At 39.8% G+C, this 15,231-nt stretch overlaps 2 protein-coding genes across 3 annotated transcripts in view; one reads left to right on the forward strand and one right to left on the reverse strand.

Annotated features, from left to right (window-relative positions):
* LOC129745793 (sterol O-acyltransferase 1-like) overlaps positions 1-15,231 on the reverse strand; it is a 33,188-nt gene that overhangs the window by 1,361 nt on the left and 16,596 nt on the right. Inside the window, exons 2-4 of the mRNA XM_055739138.1 lie at positions 690-909; positions 479-624; positions 1-413 (exon numbers count right to left, since the gene is read on the reverse strand). Of these exons, the coding sequence (XP_055595113.1) occupies positions 1-413; positions 479-624; positions 690-909 (779 nt within the window). The remainder of the gene's footprint in view (positions 414-478; positions 625-689; positions 910-15,231) is intronic.
* Positions 4,391-9,542, forward strand: LOC129745792 (uncharacterized). Of its 2 annotated transcripts, none has more exons than XR_008737184.1 (2): positions 4,391-4,968; positions 8,882-9,542. XR_008737184.1 is itself a non-coding variant. In XM_055739137.1 (2 exons), exons 1-2 carry the CDS (start codon positions 5,974-5,976, stop codon positions 8,926-8,928), a joined length of 459 nt encoding a protein of 152 aa, XP_055595112.1. In that variant the 5' UTR covers positions 5,666-5,973; the 3' UTR covers positions 8,929-9,542. The 2 variants fall into 2 exon arrangements, 1 of the variants encoding a protein (XP_055595112.1); XM_055739137.1 differs by lacking the exon at positions 4,391-4,968 and adding an exon at positions 5,666-6,385.

Below are 15,231 nucleotides of genomic sequence, written 5' to 3' on the forward strand. Positions count from 1 at the left end.
CAATAAAAAGCTGATGTAGAAAATTATTCCAACAATTTCGAGTACGTGTTGGAACACTACAGACCATCGAATACGTTCCGTTCGAGGATACTCGTCTCTATAAACTAGAACAGGAACGAACAGGAAGTAGATGTAGTGTGAAAACGATAATTCAAGTTTTGCCTCGGAGTGATTTGGCTGGGCTTGGTTAGTTGCTTTCAGAATTTTATCGATATCCGATAAGCGACGCATGTTACTGCGCACGAATGCATGGAATTTCATAATAAAACGAGTCATTTCCGCCAAAACTACAACCGAAGATGCGGGAGGCAGATCCAGTCTCAAAAGGACCTGAATAACTAGCGCCATGAAAATGCACTGATACAAAACGAAACTCGTAAATCCCCCGATGTTCCAGAGTCGGTTCAGATGAGCTGTGTGAGAAATTAAATCACGTGAATTTGTACCTTAATTAATTAGTTTGAGAACTTATACTTACCCTTCCTGAAGGTTCTTCTCATTCGGACCCAAATTCCAAACACTGCGTAAGCACCTAGCGTGGAAAACAGCATTGAAAACCATATCAAGCTCGCATAGTGAAATTTGCCGAAACCAGCAGTAATGGGTCCCAATCCTAAATTGATTCTAAAATGAAAAAAAAAAACTCCTACAACTGATTCAAACTCGAACAATCATCATTTCTCTCAAACCTGCCACTTTCGACAAAGTCGTAGACCAGCGTGTGCAGGACAAGGATCACCAAAAATGCGATAAAAATGTGATAGATGGTGTTGAAGTGTGACACCTGATACAGATCGGTCAGTAGAGAATTGCGTGGCACAAAAACCTTGTCGCGAAGCCTCTCTTTGGCCGATTTTATCACCACTTCAGCTTGGTCCCTCTCATCGAGTTCGATTGCGAACGGTCCTCCTGAAAGATCAATATTGGGTTGAAAAATTTCGATGTAAACTTTACTTTAAATAAAAGTTCAACCTTAAACAAGACAAGACAAGAATAAGACTTCAGATTAAAAATTGTTAAAATAGTTGAACATCCAATTAATAATCTTTTTTTTTCTTTCATTAACTTTAGGTCGTATATAGCTGCACTGCCAGTAAGATAAGGCGCCGGATGTCACGGTTTGAGTAGGTGAACAAAACTGGATTGTAGTACAATTCAAATTTTGATTTGTTCAAGTGTAATTTCCTCGGGATAAACGTGAATGTGAAACGGAAATAGTTTGGTTGGGAAAGGCGAAGGCAGATCATGATCTGGAATTCATCAACCGTAAAAAGTAAGCAAACAGGGAAGCTCATGCGACCGTATAGTGATGACAGCCAATAAGTGCTAAATGGTTTCTCCTAAGAAAAGCTGTAATCGATTGGGAAATGTGAGAAAATCGGAAGCATTATCACATAAAGAAAAATCAGGAATCACGTGATCAATTTATGTGAATATAGGATGGAAAATGGTATTTTCAGAAGAATGAAATACTTCTAAAGTATCCCGAAAGTGTATTTGTCGAGCTTCTTCAGCACTTCTACAGTACCGTAATGAAACATCGAATGTTGAAATAGATCCAGCAGAAGACGCGGGACGGCTGACAGCCGTCTCGCACACTTGGTGTCATTCACACTCAATTCGCTTGTACTTCGGCAGTCTGGCGAAGCCAATAAATTTTTGTTGGTTTCTTGCTGTTGCCACTATTTTGTGATCATAGCGCTGGGTTTTGGGAGTGAAGGGAGAGAGGGTTTAGTTATTGGATCTCTGGTGTTACGAAAGTCCCCAAAAAGTTAAGATTCTTCTTCTTCTTCTTCTTTCTACTTTTGGACTGCGCACCGTTTTCCGGGCCAGTCCAAAGGGGGAAGGGCTAGTGGCAAAGACTATATGCCCTGTTTTCATTTAGTCACAATGACTTAGTAATTTAACTTTGCATTGCGTGCAAATTCTACTATTTCCTTGTAGTGTTCGATGTTATTTGATTTAAATAGCTCTTGAAGGTTAGTATATTTGCCATGGAAATCATACTGCCTTCTCAGTGTGTTAAAAAGAGGGCATTCCATGATTGTGTGATTAGCCGTTTCTGGTGTTAAACAGGAGTCGCAATTAGCGTTATCTAGGATTCTCATTTTCGCCAGCCAGTATTTGGAGTACTCATGTGCAGCCATTAATCTGTTCAGGAGCCGGATGTCCCGGCCACTCATGTCTTTTCCGAAGAACCACGGGACTTTTGAGAATGCGGGTTGTATGTAGTAGAAGCTTTTTCCCTTATCTGTAGAGTAATTACTGTACCACCTATCTGTTTTTTCGTTTAGTGATCTTTTAAACAAGAATATACTGTCTTTGAGCATAAGATTATTTTCGTAAACGTAGTCCGAATGCAATCCATGTTTGGCCAGACCGTCTGCGATTTCGTTGCCTGTGATGGAAACGTGACTGGGAATCCATTGTATCGCGACATTGTATGAGGAGCATGTTCTTAGGATTTCGATCAGGATGCTTTCGTCATATCTGTTATCTTGTGCAGATTGTAGCATCAAGCATGATGCTTTTGAATCGGTGTATATAACAGAGTGAGATAGTGAGTTTTCTTCAATAATTCGTGTAGCTTCTTTTATAGCTATCAGCTCGGCTGATGTGATGCTTGTCTCCATGCTCAGGGACGCGAACAGCCTTTGTCCGGTCGTTTCGAAGTACACACCTATCGAACATTTTGTTCCATCCTTCGACGCATCTGTATATATACGACCTCGTCCTCTGTTTCTTCCGTTCATGATAAAAAGTGCCAATTGTTTAGCTCGTGCTGGATTTGTATTTTGCTTTGCTGTTGTAAGACCTTCCAAGTCGGATGAAATATCGACTTCTTGTCGAATGCTCAGACGGATCACCGGTTGTACTCGATCGAGTATTGCCTTGTTCTGCCAATAGATCTGTTCTAGGTATGAGAACTTGTGCCAACTACTTCTATCTTCAGGTAACCGTACGCTTCTTAATTGCTCTGCCACTACATTGTTCCTCGAGAAATGTCTGCTGATTTCCTTAGTTGTTACAAACTCTTGCCTCAGCCCAACTGGTTCTTGTCCACTGAGAGCAACTAATACGTTTCTCGGGGTAGACTTTGTCGCCCCAATGACTTTTCTTAAGCATTGGTTGTTAACCACCTCAAGTAATTTCCTGTTTGTTACACTTGCATTATTGTACACGGAGCTATTTTGTTCCAAGGTGCCTCGAAACAGAGCCATATGAATTTTTATCATCGCTTGTGGATGAGTTCCGCTTTTGACCCCACTGAGGACCTTGATCATGTTGAGTCGATCCTGTACCTTTGTTCTAAGCTGTTTGACATGTATTCCAAAATTGAGCGAACGGTCGAAGGTTACTCCAAGGTATTTGTGGCTTCTAACGTTTTCTAGCCTGGTATTATTAATAAAGAAGTCCAGTTCTTTAGTACCCCGTTGGAAGAATATGGTTTTTGTTTTATCTGGGTTGATGGAAAAGTTTAACGTATCAGCTGTGCTGGTGAAAAAATCCAAGTATGTTTGTCCCAGGGCATTAAGTGCGTTGATGTCTTTTCCCCGAATTAAAATACCGAAGTCATCGGCGTATTGTACCAACATTGTATCTGTGTCAACTTTTCGGTGAAGATCAATTGTGTATATATTAAACAGGGTAGGGGACAAAACGTCTCCCTGGGGAAGCCCGTTGTTAATAGTTCGGGAAATCGTCTTAGTGCTCATATGGAACATTACTTGACGGTTTTGTAGAAATGAAATTGTCCACATTAGAACATCCGGTGGGACTCCGATCTTCACTGTAGTGTATAGCAAAGTGCTTTTCGAATAGTCATGAACAACCCCAAGTGGGAGAGAGTGAGAATGTGCACAAAGGCACAAGCTCCGGATATAAGATGGAATAAAAGACTAGGTCATTCGTTTTGTGACTTTCAACCTAATCACATAGTGTTGCGTAGAACGCCTCTATTTCAATAATATCACACCACGTGTTTAATTTAGTTTCCTTAAATTATAAACTCATAAATCAATTATAGAACTTTACAACTGGCGACGAGTGGGATAAAATCTCAAATTCAGCATAGTGTCAAAGTAAAATTGTAAAAAAAAAATTTAGTAAGTTGTGGTTTATGCAAATATAAAAATTGTGACGGAGTTACCGTTTTTTTTACTGACGCTGGTAGTGGTTATTAAACACCTTTTACTAGATCGTCTTTTACAATTTTTATTGCATTGATGTTGATATGTTCAGTTTGTAAAGGAGGTGTAAAAGTTTATTTCGAGAAATCCAGCATTTTTGTTGTAATTTTTTTACATTAATTTCTGAAGGAGCACATTTTTTTGGCTAACACGCCATTTTATTGTATTTTACTATCTTTTGTCCATGAAACTCATATTTTTCTTAATCTTCTTCATTTCAGAAAGTGTTCATTTTGGAAGTTGGTTCATTTTAGTAAAATTTGCCGCACTGCAGTAAACGGTGAGAAGAAAGATAATTTGACATCTCACTTGGTATCCCTCAACTCACCATCATCACTCAGTCGAATTGTCATAAGTGAACTACAAGTGAGACGGTAGTGTTGTGGTGTGATCAGCTGAATAGAATAGCCGAAACGAAAAATTTCTTCCAAATTTTGTTCACATTGAACACAAAGCTGAGCGTTTTGAATCCATCGGAAGTTCGCAAATTACGGGCCTTGCTGAAGGTTGCTGTTAGTGGTGTAGCCAAGAGCGTTTCAAATAACTTGTTATTTGCGTTTTACTGGTTGCTGTTGTACATCGAAATTCACCGCTGCTGCTCCATTTGCTGCTCCTGCTGTTTCATCTGTTGCTGCTGCTGCCCCATTTTTTTTTTGCTGCTGATATTTGTTGTTGCTACTGCTTGCTGTTTTCGGTGATTGCCATTGCTACTGTTAGGATTTTTTTTTCCTCAGCTTTGGAAATATTTTGGTGATCCGGAAATATTTTGGTGTATCAGGTATGTTGATTTTTACTCATTGTTTTTGATACATTTTATCATTTTATTAAATTGTCAAAATACGAGACATTCTAATATTTTTTTTAATTTATTTTTTGTTTTGTTTTCTTTTCTTTTTATTTGAACGTTATTATTGCTGGGTTTATTTGAACACATTTTTATATTCAGAATGCCTTTAACTACTACAATGGAACCTTACATTCCCGGGTCAGTTCCATTCGCTCAGTATATCGAGCAATTAGAATGGATTTTTATCCACAACCAATATTCTGAGGACCAATATAAGGCATCATTTTTAGCGGTTTGTGGACAGGAGGTTTACTCCAAAATAAAACTTTTATTTCCGGGTAGAAATGTAAGAGATATTTCATATACAGAATTAAAACAAGAATTAACTAAAAGCTATGATCAAGACACGAATGAAGTCGTAAATAGCGATAAATTTTGGACTCGCAGACAGGGTGAAAGCGAGAGCAACATGGATTTTGTTTTAGCCGTAAAATTTTTGGCTGAACTGTGCTGGTAATTGGAGTTAAAGATGAAAATTTAAGAAGAAAACTTTTTAACGAGGAAAATTTAACGGCTAGCAAAGCTGAGAAGATGATAATAAACCAGGAACTAGCTTGGAATCGGACTCAATCGGTAAATACTAATTCAACAAGACGTGACAGTTTGATCAATAGGCTTGGAAGACGTTCAGTTCGGTCTCCGGTTAGACATCGATCTAGGTCACGAAGCTGGAGTAATAGTAGGAATCGGGCAGTAACTTTTCGTAGACACGATACTAAAAACGACAATTACTCTGATAATAGACCCATTTATCGATGTACCTTTTGCAATAAAACAGGTCATACCAAGAAATACTGTTATCGACTAAAGAACAGAAGCCCTCGACAACAAAGATCAAGTGTGAATAATGTTGCTTTGCCACAACCAAGTTCATCCGGACTTTTTAAGAGATTAAAAAAGGATCTAGAGTCTGATAGTGATAACGATTTAGACTGCATGATGATTTCTTCGGTTCACAAAATAAATGAGCCATGCTATGTAGATACCATTATAGAAAGGAAGCGAATGAAGATGGAAATAGATTGTGGTTCGGCTGAAAGTGTGATATCCGAACAACAATTTAACAGAAATTTTGGACATTTGAAAGTTAAATCGTGTAATAAACGTTTGGTAGTAATAGATGGCAAACGACTGAATATTCTAGGAAAAACAGATGTGAACGTGCAGTTGAATGGAAATCAACAGAAGTTATCACTAGTTATTTTGCAATGCAGCAATGATTTTGTTCCTTTGTTAGGTCGTACTTGGTTGGACGTTTTCTATACAGGCTGGAGAAAGACATTTACCAAACCGTCAAATGATTCAGTTCATGCAGTCAAGGAGGAGGAAGCAATGGATGATATTATGAGTAAGTTCCCTACAGTATTTGACGAGGATTTTTCTAATCCTATTAAGGGATTTGAGGGAGATTTTGTTTTAAAGGATAATACTCCAATATTCAGAAAAGCGTATGACGTGCCTCTCAGACTTAAACAAAAAGTTATTGACTATTTAGATAATTTAGAGAAAGATGGTATTATTGAACCGATCGATGCCAGTGAATGGGCATCTCCAGTTGTCGTGGTGATAAAAAAGGATCAAAATATACGTTTGGTTATCGACTGTAAAGTCTCGATCAACAAAGTTTTGGTAACCAACACGTATCCTTTACCTTTGCCACAAGATTTATTTGCTACTCTTTCGGGAGCCAAATTTTTTTGTTCTTTGGATCTTGCAGGTGCTTACACGCAACTTTTATTATCAAAAAGATCGAGGAAAATAATGATAATAAATACAATTAAAGGATTATATGTTTATAAGAGATTACCACAAGGCGCATCGTCTTCTGCTCAAATTTTTCAAAAAGTTATGGACGAAGTTCTGAAAGGACTTGAAAATGTAGTATGCTATTTAGACGATGTGCTTATTTCTGGAAAAACTTTGAAAGAATGTAAACGTAACCTTTTTCTAGCCTTGGAAAGATTGGCTAAGGCTAATATAAAAGTTAATCTAAAAAAATGCAAATTCTTTGTTTCTACTTTACCTTACTTGGGTCATGTTTTGACCGAAAACGGTTTACTTCCTTGTCCAGAAAAAGTAAAGACAATTCAGGAAGCGAAATGTCCTCAAAATATCTCTGAGTTAAAAGCGTTTCTTGGTTTACTTTCGTATTATTCGAAGTTTATACCAAATATGTCCACTCGGGTGAATTGTCTTTATAAATTATTAAAAAAAGAAGTAAAATATATTTGGACAGAGGAATGTAACAGAGTTTTCGAGGAATGCAAACAGTTGCTTTTGAAACCGAATTTGCTTGAATATTTTGATCCAGATAAACCTGTTGTGGTAGTAACAGACGCGTGTATTTATGGCTTAGGAGGAGTTTTAGCTCATGAAATTTCTGGAGAAGAACGACCTATTTCTTTCGCATCTTTTTCGCTAAATGAAGCACAACGGAAATACCCAATTTTACATTTAGAAGCCCTCGCTGTTGTAAGTACAGTGAAGAAATTCCACAAATATTTGTACGGCCAAAAGTTTACGATCTATACTGATCACAAGCCGCTTATTGGAATTTTAGGCAAAGAAGGTCGTAATTCAATTTCAGTTACCCGGCTTCAAAGGTATATTTTAGAATTGTCTATATATGATTTTGAAATTTATTATAGACCAGCTTCTAAATTAGGCAATGCAGATTTTTGCTCTAGGTTCCCACTTGACGAAAAAGTACCCAAAGATTTGGATAAAAATTTTATTAAAAATCTAAACTTCACTGATGAATTCCCGATTGATTATAAAGAAATCGCTTACGCCTCAAGTAAGGATGTTTTTATACAACAAATTATAGAATTTCTTAAAAGAGGTTGGCCTAAACGTATCCACAAACACTATCGAGATATTTTTTCAATGAACCAAGAACTGGAAGAAGTAGAAGGATGCGTTTTGTTTCAGGATAGAGTTATTATTCCGAAAACTATGACATCGAAAATTTTGGACTTATTACATATGAATCATTCCGGCATTAACAAAATGAAAAAAAATGGCTAGAAGAACCGTGTACTGGTTGGGTATCAATAAAGATATTGAAAAATTTGTTAAAGACTGTAGAATATGCAAATTAAATACTCCAACTAAAACGATTGCTCAATATTCAAAATGGATACCAACAAACAAACCATTTTCACGGATTCATGCGGATTTCTTTTACCTCCAAGGTAAAATGTATTTATTGATTGTCGACAGTTTTAGTAAATGGATTGAGCTAGAAAATATGAAAAATGGTACAGAAAGTAAAAAAGTCATAAAAGTATTTTTTGATGTTTTTGCCAGATATGGTTTCCCAGATGTCATAGTCACGGATGGTGGACCACCTTTTAACTCTGAACAATTCATCAAATTTTTTGAAAGGCAAGGCATAATAATGATGAAAAGTCCACCATATCATCCAGAAAGCAACGGCCAGGCGGAACGAATGGTCCGTTTAGTAAAAAATGTTCTTAAAAAATTTCTTTTGGACCCTAATATAAAAAAGCTTGATGTGGATGAGCAAATGTACCTATTCTTGTTCAACTACAGGAATACCTGTTTAAATACGGACTATAGTTTTCCTTCAGAACGTCTACTGAAATACAAACCTAAAGGGTTGTTGGATCTTATAAACCCTAAGAAAAGTTTTAAAAACAATTTGACAACATCTAATGATGATTTATCTCAACAGCGGAACACCTCACCTCAAAGACTGAGAGATCCTTTTCTGAGTGTGAAAAATAAAGACCTGATTTTTTATATTAATCCGAACAAAACTGATTTAAGACGATATCTTCCTGTCACATTTTTAAAATGGATTTCTCAAACTATTTCACAGGTGTCACTGGGTGGCAGAACGATTTTAGCACACAAGCGTCAGCTTAAGCTTACGGATAACGCTCGTAGAAAAAACCGTCGTTCTTTTCCACATGGATCAACAATTTTGCCTGCAGATACCACAAACGATTTTGAACAAGCCAGTTTTGAAGCAACGCACCATGTTTTATCACCTTTTTCAAGCGGCAGTAGCAATAAACGGAGAAGAGAACCAGACGACAACAGTGAATCTGAGGATTTTTATGGGTTCGCAGCAGATTCTTTTATGTTCGCGGGGGAGGAGAATGAAGAGGATAGAATATCCAATAGCAATGAAAAACTTAGAAGATCCAAAAGATCATCGAAAAGAAAAAAGCTACATGACTACATTTATTATTAGTGTTCGAGAAAAAAAGCTGGTAACATATAAATTTTGTTTAATGAATTTGTAAGCATGAATCATGCACTCGAATATAGATCTTAAAGCAAAACGAAATAATTTAAAATATGAATTGATTAGTTTGTAACCAAACTTTCGAAATTATTAATAATCAAATAGGTTGACTTAGTTCTCGAAAGGAAGGAGAAGTTGTAGTGTATAGCAAAGTGCTTTTCGAATAGTCATGAACAACCCCAAGTGGGAGAGAGTGAGAATGTGCACAAAGGCACAAGCTCCGGATATAAGATGGAATAAAAGACTAGGTCATTCGTTTTGTGACTTTCAACCTAATCACATAGTGTTGCGTAGAACGCCTCTATTTCAATAATATCACACCACGTGTTTAATTTAGTTTCCTTAAATTATAAACTCATAAATCAATTATAGAACTTTACATTCACTAGGATTTCTTCGAGTTTTTCAATACGGACCGCGTTGAAGGCATTTGAGAGATCTAAACAGATCAACGCTGTTAGGAAATTCAAACGTTTGCTTTGTTTTATCCAGTTGAGCGCAAAATTGACACATGTGTTGGTGGAAAGATGTTTTCGAAAACCAAATGAGGTGTCGGGTATGTTAAGTATAGCAACCATCAGCTACGTGCTTAGTTACTGACAAACAGTAATCGCAGTAATCATTGACTTTAGTCTCAGTTAAAATTTTCACTTCCACTCTATCCATTACTGAATAAACACATCTTTTTGTAAATGCTCTGCCTAATTCTTTAGGTTATGGGCCCAGAGTAAAAGGAAGTAGTTCTTAGTTTTGTTCCGGAAGTAGAACGTGGTCAGCAAGATGAGCGAAGAAAAGTTGTGGCTGTTTGACGGCACGAACTTCATCCTCTATGGCATCCGTCAAACAATGCAGCAGCCCTCTATCCTCCATCAGCACCTCGACACGAAATTTCCAGTTGCTGAAGTTCGAGAAGGTTCTACGAGAGCTGCGAGCGACTGGAGTGAATTTGGAAGAAGAAGACGTCGTTTGTCAGTTTTTGCTCTCACTTCCAAAATCCTACGAGGCTCTGATCACAGCGGTGGAAACGATTCAACCGGAACAACTGACGATGGCATATGTTAAGAAACGGCTTTTGGACGAGCAGGTGAAACGGTCGAACCAAGGTGATGTTGCTGTCGAATCTGCGTTTGCTGGAAAATTCCGAGGATTCAAATGTTTCGGCTGTGGGAAGTACGGTCATAGGCGAGTTGACTGCCCCGAAGCGGAAAAGGCTGGAAAATCCGTCGAGAAGAACCCCAAGTTTGCCTGGAAGTCCGGAAAGAAATCGAAAGGTGGTGCAAAAATGGCGGCTGAAAAAGAAATTTGTTTTCTGGTAACCACGGGCAACGCAACGGCACTCTTAGCTCCTAGCAAGTCGACGAAAAAGTTTTCCTGGTTTCTTGACTCAGGAGCAACGGACCACATGGTCAACGACAAGTTTTTTTTCGAAGAGCTTCATCCATTGAAGAACAAGATTCACATCGCTGTAGCCAAGTGTGGTGAGACGTTGGTTGCTGAATCGGCTGGAACAGTACGTGTCAATATGATTGTCGACGGCGTGAAGAAACCGGGTACAGTAAAGGAAGTGCTGTATGTTCCTGGTCTGCAGTGCAATCTATTCTCGGTGCGTAGGTTGGAGGACGCTGGAATGGTGTTGAAAATTGCGGCTGGAAATGTGACGATCGAACTGGATGGCGAAATCATTTGCGTGGGACGAAGGTTGGGCCAGTTGTACAGCTTGGATATGAGCCTACGCGAAATTAAATCGGAAGGGAATGCCATGGTAACAAGTAAAAACGAGTACGATTTATGGCATCGAAGGTTTGGACATCTTGGCGAGGCAAATATAAAGAAACTTTGGCAGTACGGCATGGTTGAAACGAAATCCGAAATCCCAAAATGGCCTGGTGGTACGGTTTGCGAGGTCTGCCTCAGTGGAAAGCAGACGAGACATCCGTTTCCGGTGAGCAGTGGTAAGCGATCAACACGTCTACTAGAATTGATACACTCCGACGTTTGTGGGCCGTTCAATCCGAAAACGTGGGATGGCAAACGTTATTTTGTCACGTTCATCGAAGATTTTAGCCATTTTACGGTGGTGTATCCAATAGCGACGAAGGATGAAGTGCTGGAAAAGTTCAAGGAGTACAAGGCAGCAGCAACGGCATATTTCGGGACGAAAATTTCCCGTCTTCGATGCGACAACGGTGGGGAGTATATGTCCGCTTCCTTCAAGAATTTTTGCCGCACCGAAGGGATTCAACTGGAGCCAACCGCACCGTACAGTCCGCAACAGAATGGAGCAGCTGAGCGGATGAACCGCACGTTGTTGGAGAGAGCGAGATCGATGTTGCAGGAAGCTGGCTTGCCGAAGGAAATGTGGGGTGAGGCGGTGAGTTCGGCTGCCTACATCCTGAACCGAAGTCCTACGTCTTCTGTGAACTGCAAGAAAACACCGTATGAAATTTGGTATGATCGGAAACCTGAGGTCGACAAAATGCGTGTTTTTGGTTCGGTGGCGTACACTTGGGTGCCGAAAGGAAAACGACACAAGTTGGACAGCAAGACGGAGAAAAACGTAATGGTTGGGTTCGCTCCCAATGGCTATCGAATTTGGGATCCAAGGAAACGCAAGCTGTTCATCTCAAGAGATGTGATTTTCGACGAAAATCTGAAATGGTCCAGTGTGATTCAAAAATCTTACCGTTATGTTGAACCTGCTACTGAAGATAACGTCAAGCCCAGTGATGGACCAGAATCAAGCCCAGATAATGTTTTTCCAAGGCGTGGAGAAACACATGAACCGGAAATCCTTGAGGTGTCGAGCGAGCCTGGTGTGGACGAATCGGATCAATGTGCTGATGCGATGCAACCGGAAATGACGACTGATTCCGATTGCATGACCGATGACGAAGACAGCGATCCAGACTTCGCGCTCCCACCGCACCAAGAACGTGACAACTGTTCTACAGAAGTGTCAACGAGGCGCAGCGGTCGGGAGCGCACGCTCCCTGGTAAGTTGAAAGATTTCATTACCAATTTTGGAGCCAATACTGCTGGTACTTATTTGTCAGGTTCCCCGATGGCGAGTGATGGTTCGATTCTGGCGTATGCGCTTAATGCAGAAGCGTATGTGGAAAACATTCCGACGACGATCGCTGAATTGAAGAAGCGTGACGATTGGGACGATTGGAAGAAGGCGATCGATAGTGAGATGCAATCCTTGAGCAAGAACGAAACATGGGAGCTTGTTCCGAAGCCTGCCGGAAAGAATCTGGTGGAATGCAAGTGGGTTTTCCGAATCAAGCGTGACGAGGCTGGTAATGTTGACCGATACAAGGCGAGGCTGGTGGCCAAAGGTTTTTCGCAGAGGAAAGGCTTCGACTACGACGAGACATATGCTCCTGTGGCGAAAATTGCAACCCTCAGAGTGCTGTTGGCGGTTGCAAATCAAATGGGACATCATGTGCACCAAATGGATGTCAAGACGGCGTTCCTTAACGGCATCCTGAAGGAAGAAATTTTCATGCGTCAGCCTGTTGAATTTGAGCGGGGAGGACCGCATCTCGTCTGTCGGTTGAGGAAGTCCTTGTATGGGCTAAAACAAGCACCGAGGAGTTGGAACGAGGAGTTCAACAAATTTGCGCTTCAAATAGGATTCCAACGTTCGAAGATCGACACCTGTCTCTACACGAAGAAAGACAAAACGAATGTTGTCTATTTGCTGCTGTACGTGGATGACATTTTGTTGGTCTCAAACAGTCGAGAGGAAGTCGTGGACATCAAATCCAAACTGTCTACGCGTTTTGAAATGTCGGACATGGGTCCGATAAAGCATTTTCTCGGGCTGAAGGTGGATTACGATCAGACGCGTGGTCGAATGAAGATTAGTCAACCGAAATACGTCGTGAACCTGCTAAGCAGATTCAAAATGGCAGATTGCAAACCATGCGCAACTCCATTGGAACCAAACCTAAAATTGAAGACCCGAAGTGTTGAGGAATTGACCCAGCAGCCGTTTCGGGAACTGATCGGTTGTTTGACCTATTTGGCTTTGGCTTCAAGACCAGACATCAGCGCAGCTGTGAATTACTTCAGCAGATTCCAATCAGCTCCTACCGATGTACACTGGAGTAATCTAAAACGGGTTTTGCGGTATCTAAAGCAAACGGTGAACTATGGATTGGAGTACCAACGGTCGGACGATGGCGAACCTTTGCGAGGATATGCCGATGCTGACTGGGGAAACCTGGAAGACAGAAAATCGATATCTGGGAACGTGTTCAAAGTTTTTGGCAGTACCGTTTCCTGGATGACCCGAAAACAGAATTGTGTGGCATTATCGTCAACAGAGGCCGAATACATTTCGCTGAGCTATGCAATCTGCGAAGGTATTTGGTTACGGAACTTGTTGCTGGAACTGGATATCAAGATCATCAAGCCCGTTCCGATGTTCGAAGATAACCAATCTTGCATTCGAATATCGGAGGAACCGAAGGAACACAAGCGAATGAAGCATGTTGACATCCGTTTTCACTTCATTCGTGAGAAGCTTCAAGATGGATTCTTCAAAATTATCTACGTACCTACAACGGATCAAATTGCGGATATATTTACCAAAGGACTGGCGAAAGGACCTTTCGAGAAGCTGCGATCCAAGCTGAGCTTATCTGGTTGAGCGGGGATGTTAAGTATAGCAACCATCAGCTACGTGCTTAGTTACTGACAAACAGTAATCGCAGTAATCATTGACTTTAGTCTCAGTTAAAATTTTCACTTCCACTCTATCCATTACTGAATAAACACATCTTTTTGTAAATGCTCTGCCTAATTCTTTAGGGTAGAAGCTGTTTTTCATCTAGGAATCTTTGTAGACGTTCTAACACTGCTGAGTTTGCAATTTTTGTGATTGCTGGAACGAGAGAGATAGGTCTTTTCCCTGCTATGGTGTTCTGATCTCGACCAGGCTTAGGAATCGCTATGACTTTGATAATTTTCAGGTTGTTATCAATGACACCTTTTCTCCACATATCATTTAATAGGAATATTAACTTGTCCCTGACCTCAGTGTTAAGATGAGCCAAAAGATCGTAGGAGAGATTATCTTCTCCTGGAGCCGATGTTTTTTTCTTTTTACTAAGAATCCTGTGCCAGTTTTCCTTTTCTAGTAAATTGTCTTGGGCGACGTGTGTAGGGCTATGTATTATTTGTGGATCGTGAGGCCCAAAATGAGTGTCCAAAAACTGTTCTACCAAGTTTTCATCATCTTTCAGAAAATTATTCTCTTTCTTGAAGAAACGTTTTCCTGTTAATCTACTAACTTTCAACCAAAGTTCCTTTGAACTTGTAAACGGACCAATCTCGTTTGGAAACTCATCAAATTTTTTCCTGATTTCCTCTCTCTTTTTCTTTTGAAAAATAGCAGCTTTCTTTTTAAATTCAATTAGATTTTCTGGGGATGATATTCTATTATACTCTCTTCTGGCTGATGTTTTTTCTTTCCACGCCTCGTCAATACTGTCTGACCACCAGAATTTGGGGGTCTTTTTGCATTTCATGCGATTTTGTTTGTGTATTTTCTTTACGTTATTTAACAGATCACTGACCGTATCTATTTCAGAGGCATTAAGTTCAGATAATTGCTTGGCTATCTTGGATTTGTTATGGTAAAAATGTTTCTGGGCAGGTAGTTCGATCAACCAGTCTATTTCTATACACATATGATCGCTAGCAATGCTGTAATCTAAAACTCTCCATGTTACACGGTTTATCATGTTAGTCGAACACATTGTAACATCTATTGCAGATGAGCTCTTGTTTATTTGGAGGGGAATATATGTCTTACTTCCGTCATTTGTTATCAGGAACCTACTGCAGTTGATGGCATTTAGCAATTTTTCTCCTTTAGAGTCACAGTTATCGTCTCCCCATTCAACGTG

The sequence above is a fragment of the Uranotaenia lowii genome, chromosome 2 (assembly GCF_029784155.1).
Source record: "Uranotaenia lowii strain MFRU-FL chromosome 2, ASM2978415v1, whole genome shotgun sequence".
Classification (NCBI taxonomy): domain Eukaryota; kingdom Metazoa; phylum Arthropoda; class Insecta; order Diptera; family Culicidae; genus Uranotaenia; species Uranotaenia lowii.